Source organism: Eptesicus fuscus, chromosome 7 (genome assembly GCF_027574615.1).
Source record: "Eptesicus fuscus isolate TK198812 chromosome 7, DD_ASM_mEF_20220401, whole genome shotgun sequence".
NCBI classification, from domain to species: Eukaryota; Metazoa; Chordata; class Mammalia; order Chiroptera; family Vespertilionidae; genus Eptesicus; species Eptesicus fuscus.
Window position 1 is genome coordinate 10,093,246 of NC_072479.1, and position 14,545 is coordinate 10,107,790.

A 14,545-nucleotide genomic window follows, 5' to 3' on the forward strand; every position below is an offset into this window, starting at 1 on the left:
GATGAAATAATTTCCCCAAGTTCACACCCCCAGGAAGAGCCAGCCAACACATTTCAGATGCAGGCTAACCTGCCAGGAGCGCTCTCTCTCCTGCACCCGGGGCCCTCTCCTCTGCATTTCTTCTTGAAAGGTTCCGAGTGGGCCAGGGTTGCGCACCTAAGACAAGAGGCCATAATGTATCAAAAGAGATTTTCATTTCAGGCCCCGGGGTGCAGGTGGGCTGAGTCCGACAAAAAGGAGTCAGTGGAGAGTGCAGGGAGGGAAGGTTTTTATTAACTTTTGCTGGCTGCAAGCCGTTCTGCTGCGGTAAGGGTCGGGTCTGTCCCTGGCGCCTCCCGGTGCCAGGTGTCAGTGGTTATCTAGGCTACGCAGTGTTCAAGGCTGCACGCTTTCTGCAAGACACCTCCTCAGCACAACGTTTCCTCTGCCCCGTTTTATTCTCTTTAACCCTTTCACTTCTTAAGGCCCTCGCCCGGCGACGGAACGCTACGGGGAGGTGCAGGGCAAACGCGTTATTTTTGCAACAGATGCCCCGGGTGCTTCTGTGAAAAACGACACCAGACCCAGTCTTGCTCGGCGACCGCAGAGCCAGGAGTGTGCCCTCGGCGCCCCCGAGCCCCCAGCCAAGTGGGCACAGCCCCAGGCCTCCCGGGCTCGCGCGCGAGCGACGTCGAGGCGGACCAATCAGGAGACCCAACCGCCTGGGCCGGGCGGGACCGTGACGGCTCCGCCGGCTCACCCCGCACCCTGGGGCCCCGCCTCCCCGGCGGGCGGGGCTGAGTCCGCGCCGCCCGCTGGGCCCACCCCGCCGGCCGCCAGCTCCCCCGCAGGGTGCGCTCGGCGCCTCCGGAGTTCGCTCGGGAGGGGTCCGGGGGGGACCGCCGCGGAGGGCGGAAGCGCGCTTCCCGTGCTTTGCTTTCAAGTGAGGGCGGCAGTCTCCCCGCAGGTGCGTTGGGTCGAATTCCACGGAGATTGCCCTTCGCATCCTGGGGCCCCGCGTCCGGGCGCAAAGTATCCCCGAGGGGAGACCGTTCCCGAACCGCAGGCCCTTAACCTGGCAAGAAGACTAACTGCGGGGTGAGTCACACAAAATAAAATAAAATAAAAAGTCCCTTTACGTTTGGGAGCTGTTTTCTAAAAGTGTCCCTTCCAGCCCGCTGTCAACAAGCAGCCGGGTGACAGTAACAAAGAGTGGCGCAACTGTCGCGTCCGAGAGCAACCTCACTGTGTTCCTTACGAAAACCCGCGGGCAGGGTACCAGGTGGGAACACGGAGTGATCACTGAGTCACCAGAATGGTGACAACTTACTATTTTAAAGAATTGTCTTACAGACCGTGTGAGCCCTGCAGGGTTCTGCTCCTTAAAATGACAGTGTGACAGTCTCAGGTCTACCAGGCAGCCCACTCCAGAATCAAAGTTACTCTTTGAAAGTGCTTATTGCTTCCTGTCCCGTTCCTTAGTTTGCTTGTTTGTGCAACAAAATTCCTCCAACTTTCCCATCACTGGCTGAAAATCTAGCCTCTCGGAGAAAAATGCAACTCATTCATTGCCTCTCTCCTTCTTCTTTGTTATAGAACTCAGCTACCTACCTAAGCAACATGAAGGTTTTCCTTGTGGAGCCTGCCATCTGCCTCAGTGCCTTCGCCCTGACTTTGAGCAGCCCCCTGACAACACAGTACGTGTACAGGAGAATATGGGAGGAAACGGGCAACTACAGCATTGCACCCGAGAGCAATATTTCCGAGTGTGAAAAAAACAAAAGCAGCCCGATTTTTGCATTCCAGGAGGTAAGAAATCAAAATACCCCTAAAACAGCCGAAACCGGTTTGGCTCAGTAGATAGAGCATCAGCCTGCGGACTGAAAGGTCCCAGGTTCAATTCCGGTCAAGGGCATGTATCTTGGTTGCGGGCACATCCCCAGTAGGGAGTGTGCAAAAGGCAGCTGATGGATGTTTCTCTCTCATCGATGTTTCTAACTCTCTATCCCTCTCTCTTCCTCTCTGTAACAAAATCAATAAAATATATATATATATATAATAAAATACCCCTAAAACATAAGAGGAAACGTGTAATGGGGTTTTAAATAAAAGAGTGTATGGCACTCATCATACATTAATCTCTCCAGGGTCAGCGTGAGACTCCTAAACCCCAAACCAAGTGCCTGTCTTCAGTTCTTACCCAGTTTGAGGTTCCCCGACACCTCTCATCGGCCTCTGCCACTTGAAATCCCCTTCTTCTGTGACACTGACTCTGTCTTCCTCTCAGAAAATTTCAGAGCAGTCTCGCCGCCTCTGTGGCTCTCTCCTTCCTCCATCTCCCTGTCAGCCCCCCAAAAACCTGAGAGTTGGACCATAGCTCGAATGAGGGTTCTGTGGACACCCCACAGGGTGGGGGTGAAACATGGTGTTTCTGCCTTTCCCTTGCTCACTTCCTCCCACCCCCCTTCCATGGCACATACATGACATATCACTGAAGACTGTGGGGCCAGCCTCCATCATGGGGTGGGAGGTGGGCCAGCACTGGTCATTCATTACTTGGGGATACCAAGTCCGCTTTGACTTCCATGTGTGGGGACACCTGGAGGGAAGAGCACTCATTTTTGCTCTGGACACTGAAAATATTTAGCCAGATATTACAGAGCCTTTCCTTCTTCCTCTCCTCCCCCGATGTTTTATTCATTTAAAGCAAGAGGTCCTTCACCATTCTCCTGTCCCCTCAGGCAGTTTTTAACAAAGTCTACCATGTCCAAATGCAAAGGAGATGGTATCCACACACACACACACACACACACACCACCCCCCACCCCCCCACAATGCCTCAAAAACGAACATTTATAAACTTTGAACTCTTCCTGTTGGGAATATTTTGTGATGGCAAAAGGGTGGTGCTGCCTCCCCAGTCAAAGGAAAAGAAAAGTTTATGGGAATTCAAGTCACCTGCCTGCTGCCTCTAAGATTGTCTTCTTGGAAAAAGATCATTCCAGTGTGGCTGGGAGAGGAGTTTGAGTACTGGAGGAAATGGCTAAGCACCCTGAAGGAAGGCTCTAGCACTCCCCAAGGTACACATGCATATACATGCATTGGAATGAAAAATACTATGAATTTCAAGGTACAGCTATAAGAGTAAGCTGAGCTAGTTCACTTACATTTAAAAATCTGTCTGGATGAGTTTTATTTTTCAACCTTTGTGGGATTGAGAGATATATAAAATACATACTCTTATAAATAAATATTGATCTAACTTATTCTTCAAATCTTCACGTTTTCTGAGCCCCGTGACAATGGGGTGCACGCACACACTGCTCTCTGGCAGTGAGAGTCGCCTCCAGAGGGGCGCTTAACAAAATGGGAGGCTGTGGGCAGACACTCTTGGCTAAGGGTAAAGAGGTAGGGAATTCTCGGTGTGTTTGTTGACTTTTGTGGAGTAATGAATCCATTTTTAATCCCCTTACCCCTCCCTCCTTCCCTTGTTAAATGATTCATTTTGAAGTGTTCAATTGGCCATTGGGGTCTGTTCTCTTTTTTGGGAAGGAGCGGGGGCGGGGCGGGGGGAGCGGGGAGGGGAATCTGTTCTCTTCAGATAACTTTCAAGATAGGGACTTTGCTATTGGAAGGGACAATTTAGGGTACCCAACAGATCACAAAGTGGTTCTTGCTCAAAAATTTATATTTAAACCTTTTTTTTTTTAAGAAAAAGATGTTTTTATTTATTTTAGAAAGAGAGGGAGAGAGAAAATCATCAATGTGAGAGCAAGTGAAACATCAATTGGCTGTCTCCTGCACACCCCCTACCAGGTATTGAGTCTGCAACCGGGGCATGTGCCCTGACCAGGAATTGAACTTGCAACCCACTGTGGTGAAGACGTTATAGCTCTGGCCTTCCTGGAGTGTAGGTTAGAGCAGAGGAGGCACACAGTATGTCCTGTCAGGGAGTGGTAAGTTTCTAAAGGAAAATGGATGGCAGGATAAGGGGATAGAGCACTTGATGGGGTTAGTGGAATTGCTTTGGATTAAGTGATCCAACATAGTAGGCCCTCTAAGGAGGTGACATTTGAATTGAGGAAGTGAGCTGTGTGACAGTCAACTGGAGGGAACAGCAACTGCAAAAGCAAATTAGCATAGAGTGAGGAGTGAGGAAGTGGAGATGAAATCAGAGGAGTCATAGTTGCAGGCCACCCACACCACTGCAAGGAGTTGGATTTACTCCAGGGTAAGGACAGCCATTAGGGGATTTTGAGCAAAGGAGTGACAGGAGCTGATGTGTGCTTGTAAAAATCATTGTAATTGCTGTGAAGATCATTCTGACTGGCTGGATATGAATCAGATTCATCTGACACCAGAGTTCAATCTTAATCATTATGCCAAAAAGTACAACTGGGGAATGGTAATGGTTGTGAGAGAAGGTTCAGAGGAAGGAGAGGTTACATCTGTTTGGGACTTTCAGGGAAATCCAAGCTGGACTGTGCCTGGAACTTACAGAGTATTTGAGGAGTGAGTAGAGACAATGCTGAAAAGTGTGGTTGGACTGCATCTTGGCAGCCTTAGTATCAGACTAAGGAGTGTCAACTTTCTCTAACAGGCACGGGGGAGATCCTGAAGCTTGTAGGCAGGTGAAAGACATGCTGATAGTGTGTCTATGATCTGCAAAGTGAGAAGACTAGCATTACTTACTGAATTGCATAAAGAGACCCGTCAGATGACAGAGTGGTCAGGCGGACATTAATGAGAGTTGCTGCTCCATTGGCAGCTATGACTATAGAGAAGGATAAAGGCTTGAGAAACACGGGGTGGGCAGAACAGATTGTGTCAGTGGGGCACAGGTAAAGCAAAGGCTAGAACTAAATGACTAAGTTTTGACTCTGGATGACACGAACATTTCCTGCACACCTGGAATTGTTTGAATTACATGAATGTGTAAAAATAGAAATAGGCTCACTATTTTTTAAAAATTAATTCAGTATTTGACAGTTTTGTGGTTTATCAGATGTTTAGGGTGCTTTATAAATATTATACGAATAAATGTTTTTAATGAGTTTTGTAATCCCCATTATAAAAATGACACATACTCTTTATATAAAATTTGGAAAATACAGAGAAGTGGCAAGCAGAAAATGCTTTTAAATCACCCCGAATTCTTTCCGTCAAATAACTAGTGTAACAGTTGTGACAGCTGCCAGTGTGTGTGTGTACATAGTCGTTTTGGGTCTTGGGAGAGCTGAGTTTATATCATTCCTCAGTTTACCGCATGCTTTCATTTTTAGTTAGTGCAAAGCTCCTTTTGGGGTTTTATCTTAATTTTTAGTAAAGAAAGGAATGTTTCTCGCTAATCTATTTGTGGAGACACATGTAAAAAGGACATTGAAGCTCTTCCTAAATAAGGCCTATGAAATATCGTATTTACACATGATATTCATTCTCCCTTTAGAGCAGAGAGAAAGACATATCACAGAAAAGTATATTGCTCTGGTGTTAGAGCAGAAATCTGATCTCTCAGTGCTAACTGTTCATACAAGAAGGAAAACTCATTACATGGCCAGTCCCCAAGGCCTTGCGGTGTATGGAACCCCTATGTGAGACAAAGACACATTAATACACACATTTTTATTTTTATTGGTTAAAGTCCCCACCATGAAATTTGAATGTTATGACTGAGCAATGATGATATCACCTTTTGACGTGTGCTTTGTGAACTGATGAAGATTTTAGCTGTGCAAGCCCACACACCAGATTCCCCATACCTGACCTTATGGCAATGTGTAGTATACACCATGCTATTTTTATATGCATTATACAAACCTCTGTAAACACACTGACTTCTTTTTATTTCTTTGCAGGAAGTTCAGAAAAAAGTGTCCCTTTTTAATCTGCAGATGGACATCAGTGGGTTAATTCCTGGTCTAGTGTCCACGTTCATACTTCTCTCCCACAGTGACCAGCACGGACGAAAATTCCCTTTGATTTTGACTTCTGCCGGTGCTCTCGTGACCAGCGCCTGGCTCTGTCTGCTTTCCTATTTCACCTTTCCGTTCCAGCTTTTGATTGCATCTACCTTCATTGGGGCCCTTTTCGGCAACTCTACCACATTTTTGGGTGCCTGTTTCGCCTACATAGTTGATCAATGTAAAGAAGAAAAACAAAGAACAATTCGAATAGCTATCATTGACTTCATGCTTGGACTTGTTACTGGATTAACAGGGCTGTCTTCTGGCTATTTTATTAGAGAACTAGGTTTTGTGTGGTCCTTTTTCATTATTACTATGGCTCTTACTGTTAACTTGATTTATATTTTATTTTTTCTTGGTGATTCAATGGAGGAGTCTTTATCTCAGAATGTTTCCATGTCATGTAGTGAAGGCTTTAAAAACCTATTTTACCGAACTTACATGCTTTTTAAAAATGCTTCCAGTGGGCGGCGATCTTTACTCTGTTTGTTACTTTTCACAATGATTACTTATTTTTTTGTGATAGTTGGCATTTCCCCCATTTTTATCCTCTATGAATTGGATTCACCACTCTGCTGGAATGAAGTTCTTATAGGTTATGGGTCAGCTTTGGGTAGTATCTCTTTTTTGAGTAGTTTCCTAGGAATATGGTTTTTTTCTTACTGCATGGAAGATATCTACATGGCCTTCATTGGAATTTTTACCACCATGGTGGGAATGGCTATGACTGCTTTTGCCAGAACAACATTGATGATGCTTTTAGGTGAGTTAAAAATGTAGCCTTAGAACTAACTGTGTATTTGGGGTTTATGTCAAATGAATTTAGTCTATTGGGTGAGAAACCTTAATATAAAATTCTCTGTTTAATGCATTCTACTTCAATTAATGGTAATTTGTTAAAAGCTAGTTTTCCAGAAGCTGAGCACCAATTTGCTTTGCAAAAGTAATTCACATAATAACCACAGTTTTCCAAATTCGCATATTTTCAAAAAAATCATTCCGAGGAACATTCTTCCTATGAATCAATTCTTCAATATAGCTTTCACCAAATTTAGTATTTATTAAAATGCTGCTAACAAGGCTACTTTACCTTTAAGAAAATGTTAAGACAATTATGTAAAGTATACAGATTTAAAAGTAAAATTCATACTCTCTGAATACACTCAAGAAAAACAATTCTCTATGACAAGGGTTTGCATATTGATCTTTTGACAAATTGGTCATTTCATAAATTAGCTTTTGATGAACCACTTTTGGCAAATTGGACTGCTTTCTAATTACCTATCTCGTAAGTGGTTTTTGTAGGGCTTGAGTGAGATACTGCATTCAAAAGGACTAAAGGACCTGCAAGTTGGGACCTTGGAAAGATATAGTCTATCTTCCTCTACAAAAGGCAGTGTCATCCTCTTGATACCTTGCAGGGAAGCAAGGTGACCAAACAGAATGGGGCTTAATTTCCATCTCCAGCAATAGGTGATCTTGGGCAGGTTAATTAAATACTCTGAGCCCTCGTTTTTTTCATCTATAAATGGGCATAATACTAAAAGGATTATAATGAATATTAGAAGAGATTACAGTAAAGCACTCAGCACAATGCCTGGTATTCAATAAATCCTATTTCTCCCTTAGAGTTGACAAGGCCAAGTTAGTTTTATCTATGTGGAAACATGTTGAAAACTTTAAAGTGATCTGCAAATGTAACATATTACTATTTTGTCATATTCCTAAAAATACTACTGACTATTAAGGGTCATAATTTATGGCCAGATACAATTTGTGTCCATGAAGTTTTTCAGCCACAATGATGAACAAGCAAGAAGATAAAGCACCAATTTATCAATAAAAGAAACAATATAATAAAATAACGCTAACACTAAAAATGCCAAGTCTAAAAAACAAAAAGCGAACAGAAAAAGCTAATTAACAGTCTCAACCTGCTACACAAGAGATTACTGCAATAATTAGGGAAATAGCAGATCAATCCCCATTGGCATATCTGAACCCAAGACTTCCATGAACTCTTGTTCTTAGCACTGGAATTAAGAATTTGAGAGTAAACTCACCTTAAACTGACCTGTCTATAGTCTATCTTAGTTCACTAAGTAGAATTCTACAACTCATTCGATCCTCAGATGCAGTGACTGAGGATGCTAATAGAAATAAAATACTTAGAGAGGACGTGTGTTACATAAAATTGACCATCGGTTTTCTGATTTCTAACCGTTTCTCTCACAGTCAGGCTGCTCTTCCTCTTCACTATTGTGCCGCTTTCTGTTTTACGGTCCATGATGTCAAAGGTGGTTCATTCTACTGAACAAGGTGAGTTTAATTTGGAATATAATGAATCAAAACCTATCCCAGCTCAAATCTGTGCACAATCAATGTTTGCTTCTTCAGAGTATTCTATAGCCCCTTTTCTGCAGACTCCTTTGTGTGTGTGTGGCGGGTGGGGGCTAATCCTTACGTGAGGATATTTTTTTTCCCCCGTTGATTTTTTTTTTTTTTTTTTTTTTTTTAGAGAGAGTGGAAGGGAAGGGGAAAGACAGAGAGGGAGAAACATCCATGTGAGAGAGACATATCGATTGGCTGCCTCCGGCATGTGCCCCAACTAGGGCTGGGGATCAAGCCTGCAACTGAGGTATGTGCCCTTGACCAGAATCAAACCCAGGACCCTTCAGTCCAGAGGCCAATGCTCTATCCATTGAGAAAACCGGTCAGGACTGCACAGACTCCTTTTGAATTAAGTGGTAAGTTCTGTGTCAGGGAGAGGCTTCTATTCAGACAAGGGAGCCCCTACCCAGGGCCTCATACTTTAGAAGGTTTGCTCTTGCCAGACCCCACTCCAAGAAGAGAAGAGACCAAGTGAATATGCCCTCTGAGCCAACAACATCTCTCCCCTCTAGACTACACTCTGGGTACCTAGGTCCCCATAATCATAGCCAAACAGCACTGGCTCGTATCCAGTGATGCCTATATAATCCTCTTCCCTAGACCCTTTCCCCTGAAGAAGGACTGTGACCTCAGTGTCCTCACCTCTAGACCAAAGGGGTAGCCAAGCAGTGACTCTTATATAAGACCTGGCCTGACCTTGGAATTGCAGAGCAGGGTGAGTACAGCCATGTGTAAAAGGCCCGTGCTGAGCAGGGTGGAGCAAGACACAGAACACACATCCAGAGTATATAAGAATTCATAAAACTCAACAGCAAAAAAGACAACCAATTGAAAAAATGGGCAAAGTATTTGAATAGACATGTCTCCAAAGAAGATACACAAATGGCCAATAAACACATGAAAAAAATGTTCAACATTATTAGGCATCAGGGAAATGCAAACCAAAACCTTTAGATGGCTAAAATGAAAAAGACGGTGTTGGTGAGGATGTGGAAAAATTGGAATCCTCTTACACAGCTGGTGGGAATGTAAAATGATACAACCATTTTGCAAAACAGCCTGGTAGCTCCTCAGAATGTTACAGTTAGTTACCTTATGACTCAGCAATTCCATTCCAAGGTATGTACACAAGAGAAATAAAAACATGTCCATGTAAAATGTTCACAGCAGTATTATTTATAACTAGAGGCCTGATGCATGAAATTCATGCAAGGGGCTCGGCCCCCGCTGCCCCGGCTTCATCCAGAAGGTATAGGGTCTAATTAGCATATTACACTTTTTTATTATTATAGATAGACAAAAAGTAAAAACAATGCAAATGTCCGTGAACTGATGAATGAATAAGCAAAATGTGGTATATCAGTACAATGGAATATTATTTGGCAACTAAAGGTCCGGGGCACGAAATTCATGCATAGGGGGTTGGGGGGGTCCCCCTCAGCCCAGCCTGTACCCTCTCCAATCCGGGACCCCTCAGGGGATGTCCGACTGCCAGTTTAGGCCCTAAACCCGCAGTTGGACATCCCTCTTCCAATCCGGGACTGCTGGCTCCTCATCACTCACCTGCCTGCCTGCCTGATCGCCTCTAACTGCCCCCCGCTTCCAACCTGGTTGCCCTCAACTGCCCCCTCTCTGCCGGCCTGGTCACTCCTAACTGCCCCTCCGCTGGCTTGGTTGCCTCTTACTGCCCCCACCACCAGCCTGGTTGCCCCCAGCTCACCCCCCTGCCAGCCTGGTCGCCCCTCATGGGCCCCCGCCAGCCTGGTCGCCCAATCCAGCCTTCTTGTTCAGTCGTTTGGTCATCCCTCACTAACCCCCCTGCCGGCCTGGTCGCCCCACACAGCCTGCTTGTTCAGTCATTTGGTCATCCCTCACTAACCCCCTGCCAGCCTGGTTGTAGGCAACCATCTTGTAATGGTGTGACAGTCAATTTGCATATTACCTCTTTATTATATAGGATAAAAAGAAATAAAGTACTGACACATGCTACAACATGAATGAGCCTTGAAATCATTATGCTAAATGAAAGAAGCTAGTCACAAAAGGCCACATATTATCATATAAATATGATTGCATTTATATGAAATGTTCAGAAAAGGCAAATCCATAGAGATAGAACTTAGATTAGTGCTTTCCAGTAGCTTGGGAAAAAGGGAGTGATTGTTAATGGGTACAGTTTCTTTTGGGGGTGAGGAAAATGTTCTAAAATTAGGTAATAGTGATGGTTGCTCAACTCCATGAACACACTCAAAGCCACTAAACGGTACAGTTTAAAAGGGTGGGTTTGCCGAAACCGGTTTGGCTCAGTGGATAGAGCGTCGGCCTGCGGACTCAAGGGTCCCAGGTTCGATTCCGGTCAAGGGCATATACCTTGGTTGTGGGCACATCCCCAGTGGGGGGTGTGCAGGAGGCAGCTGATCGATGTTTCTCTCTCATCGATGTTTCTGACTCTCTATCCCTCTCTCTTCCTCTCTGTAAAAAATCAATAAAATATATTTGAAAAAAATTAAAATAAAATAAAAGGGTGGGTTTATGGTCCAAGCAGGGCAAGTGGAGCATTATATCTCAAGCTGTTTGAGGAGGTAAAGAAAAGTCTCCCTGCTTGAGTTAGAGCCAAAATAGACTTATCAGGATGCATAGTATATTTTTGTTTTTATTTAATTTCATTTACTTATAAAGGCTTTTAAAAAGTCATTTCATATTGTTAAATGAAGTGACATTTTAAAATGTTTAGTTTACATTTTGGAATTTCCTGTTCTGAATTGTGATAACTTTTAGTTTTATCCTATTGTCGTTGGAACTACTATGCATTGTTTTAGGCCACTGCATATAAGGGACTTGAGCATCCATGGATTTTGGTATCTAGAGGGGTCCTGGACCCAATGGGGTGCGGATACCAAGGGGCAACTGTAGTTAAGTTTTCGACTGCAGGGGAAGGAGGGAGAGTGCCCTTAATCCCAGTGTTGTTCAAGGGCAACTGTATTGTGTTTTCAACATCTCTCACATCAAGTCCAAGGAGAACTCTTGACCTCAGTTTCTTCACCCACACAATGGGTTACTGTCCTTCTCGGGGATTTTGAGGGGATAGCTTTCACTCACCAAGTAGTGCCTCATGTTTGTTCTTATCAAATGACTAAGTTTTCTCCATTCGTTTTTGTTTGTTGTGTAACTCGGTCTTTTCTTTTTTTCTCCCCCTGTACCCGACCCCCAAACAGGGACTCTGTTTGCTTGTATTGCTTTCTTTGAAACACTTGGTGGAGTCATTGCAGTTTCTACTTTTAATGGAATTTATTCAGCAACTGTTGCATGGTACACAGGCTTCACCTTTCTGCTGTCTGCTGGTCTATTACTAATTCCAATGATCAGTCTATGGTATGTACTTATTTTTAATCATCTTATCAAAGGATAGCTAAATTAAATGAATTCCATAGCCTCACCAGTATAAGTACATAGGTCTGTAGCCTCACCAGTAAAAGTACATAGGTCTGTTGAAGTTTGGCCTCAAAATGTACATTTCTCAAAAAATTAGACATGAAAATATCTGTCAATAATTTTGGAGACTTAGGAAAAAAAGAGACAGTGACATAGCTGGACCAGAACTAGGAGAAAGAAAGATTGGGTCAGATAGAGACTCTGAGAAGTTGGCCCTATCTATTTAAATATGAATAATTGATTAAATTAGCATCTCAGACTAGGTATAGATATATATTCATACTATGATTTCCTAGAGTGTAATGTCTCCTGGTGATCAAAGATTACTGTAAGAAGATATATTTTAATCTGGATTCTTGGATAATGACGAACAGATAGCAGGCACTGAATGTTATGCATTCTCTTTCCAGAGAGTTGGCTTGTTTGATGACTCCCTTTTTAATTGTCAGTATCCAAATAAATACAAAGTACAAAATACTTTTGATGAGTAGTACATAGAACGAAAAGATAGAGGCATAAACATATGCCTTTCAATTAACAAAAAAGTGTACGCTAATTAGGTAAGTGGTTGCTAAAGTTCCCAAGCAGATATATTTGACACATCCTTTGGGGCCAAAGCCTTGAGCTCTGAGCTCATTCACCTGTCTCTGCTGAGCTTGGTCCATTCCACGTGGTGATAGCATGGCCATGAGGCCTCAGGAGAAGAACTTGGGGCCCAGCCTTCAGGCATCACTGCCTCCTCCTCAGCACTATGGGAGGTGGCAGTGGGGACGGGAGGACAGCACCTATGTGCACAGGCTGTAGGCATTCTTCCGGGACTGTGAACTCCTGAGAGGGCTGGCCCATGTCTCATTCATCCTAGGACCGCACTATATATTGCCTCAATTAAGTTCTGATATCTTGGTCTGTGTAAGACAGAGTGCAGTAGTATTTACAGTTCCTCTGTAATTTTGATGAAAAGTGATTTTACTAGGCATCTTTTTAAAAAAGAAATTATTCACCTATTGAATTGGCAAAATTAAAGGTACATGATGAAACAACCAACCTTATACATTGCTGGTAGTAATTTTATTTGGCACTCTCGTTTTCAGAAAACAATTCATAAACATGTATCAAAAGCTTTCTTAAAAGTTCTTAATATCTGACCCAGTGATTCCTTTTAGAAACCTATCCCAAGGAAATGATTAGTAAAGAAGTTCATTATGGCAGAATTTTTTTAAATAAGTAAAATGTACAACGATGGTTAAAGATGGTGCATCCATATCATGAAAAATAGTGTAAGAATTGCCTGCATGGGGAGTAGAATAGTGGGTACTTTTCATTTTAGTCTTTATATACTTATAAATATTCTGTTATGAACACATTACTTTTATAACTGGAAAAATCAGTGCAGCTGGATAAAAGGTAGTTAATATTGTCAATGTAGGTGGTCTTCTGAGAGTTTTTTTAACCCTGTACTGTTCAATAATTTTTAAATGAAAATTACATACTATTTTAATTATTTCTAGATGGCTTCTTGTCCTACTTCACTTATAGCTACTGAACATGCACTTCAATCATAGCTTTGGTCATAATTATTTTTTGTGGACTACAGAGAGTAGACAATGGGCCAAGTGCACATTTTAGGGATCTGGAAGAGAAAGAACTCATGTAGTTTTTTTGTGTTTTGTTAATCCCTCACCTGATTATACTTTTCCATTTATTTTTAGAGAAAATGGAAGGGAGAGAGACAGAGAGATTGAAACATCGATGTGAGAGAGACACATCGATTGGTTGCCTTTACAAGCCTGCAACCGAGGTATGTGCCCTTGGCCGAAATCGAACCTGGGATCCTTCAGTCTGCAGGCTGACCCTCTTTCTATTGAGCTTAACAGGCTAGGGCAGAACTCACGTAGTTTTTAAATTCTTTTCAGAATGCTATGGAAGTGAGCCTGTAGGACTCAAAATACCAGTATGTTCTTTCTATGCATAATCTGCATAATTTCTCAGAAGCCGAGTAACCAGGGAAAAGTGGAATACAGACTATTTATTTGTGTTGCCTTAGTCCCAGTTTTTAAATGTCCTGTTTGCTTGTTTGCCTGTACAGTATTGCCAAGTGTAGCAGTTGGAACAAGAGAAGCAACGCACTTCTTATCCAGGAAGACACCAGTGAAGACACATCAGACTCATGATTCATTGTGATTTCAAAACAATGCACATGCCATGTACTCTGACTTGTGAGGCATACTGCCCAGCTCAGTCAGTGCCTCAGGAACAGGCAGTGGTGATGTCCTTTCTTCTGGCCCGAGCAGGGAGCGGAGCCGCGGCTCCAGTGCCTGGAGGACCGCGTACTTCGAGCACTTTATGAACATCGTGTGATGTGTTTCCGGTACAGAGAACAAATCTCAAAGCACTTGCCCTTTTGGGATTTACAAAAGAAACTGAAACTTAACAGTATCAGGAGGGATTAAGACACTTGATATGATCAAATACAATAACCTCCCTGCCATACTCCAGTTTCTCACACTGAGACCTCCGTTTCTTTGTCTGTAAAATGGCTTTCTGACCTCTCTAGGATTTTGAAGAACAACTGTCGAAAATTATGATGAATCATTCAATAAAAAAATAATAGAAGTTTCAAATATTTATAATTTTACCTCTATTTAGGTAATGCTTTGTTTTATAGGGCCCATCTAGGTACTGTTGATAGTAAAAGCTTTTAATAGATGTAAAATCCTTAAAATAGAAGCGCTTGAAAGAATACATTATTTTCACTTTTCCTAATATGTTTCGTTCATGAC

At 43.0% G+C, this 14,545-nt stretch overlaps 1 protein-coding gene across 1 annotated transcript; it reads left to right on the top strand.

Moving 5' to 3' along the window:
- The first annotated feature begins 789 nt into the window (after positions 1-789).
- SLC46A3 (solute carrier family 46 member 3) lies at positions 790-14,174 on the top strand. The gene is made up of 6 exons (XM_054718737.1): positions 790-1,077; positions 1,576-1,788; positions 5,835-6,705; positions 8,178-8,261; positions 11,549-11,705; positions 13,852-14,174. Exons 2-6 carry the CDS (start codon positions 1,600-1,602, stop codon positions 13,934-13,936), a joined length of 1,386 nt encoding a protein of 461 aa, XP_054574712.1. The 5' UTR covers positions 790-1,077; positions 1,576-1,599; the 3' UTR covers positions 13,937-14,174.
- The last annotated feature ends 371 nt before the right edge of the window (positions 14,175-14,545 follow it).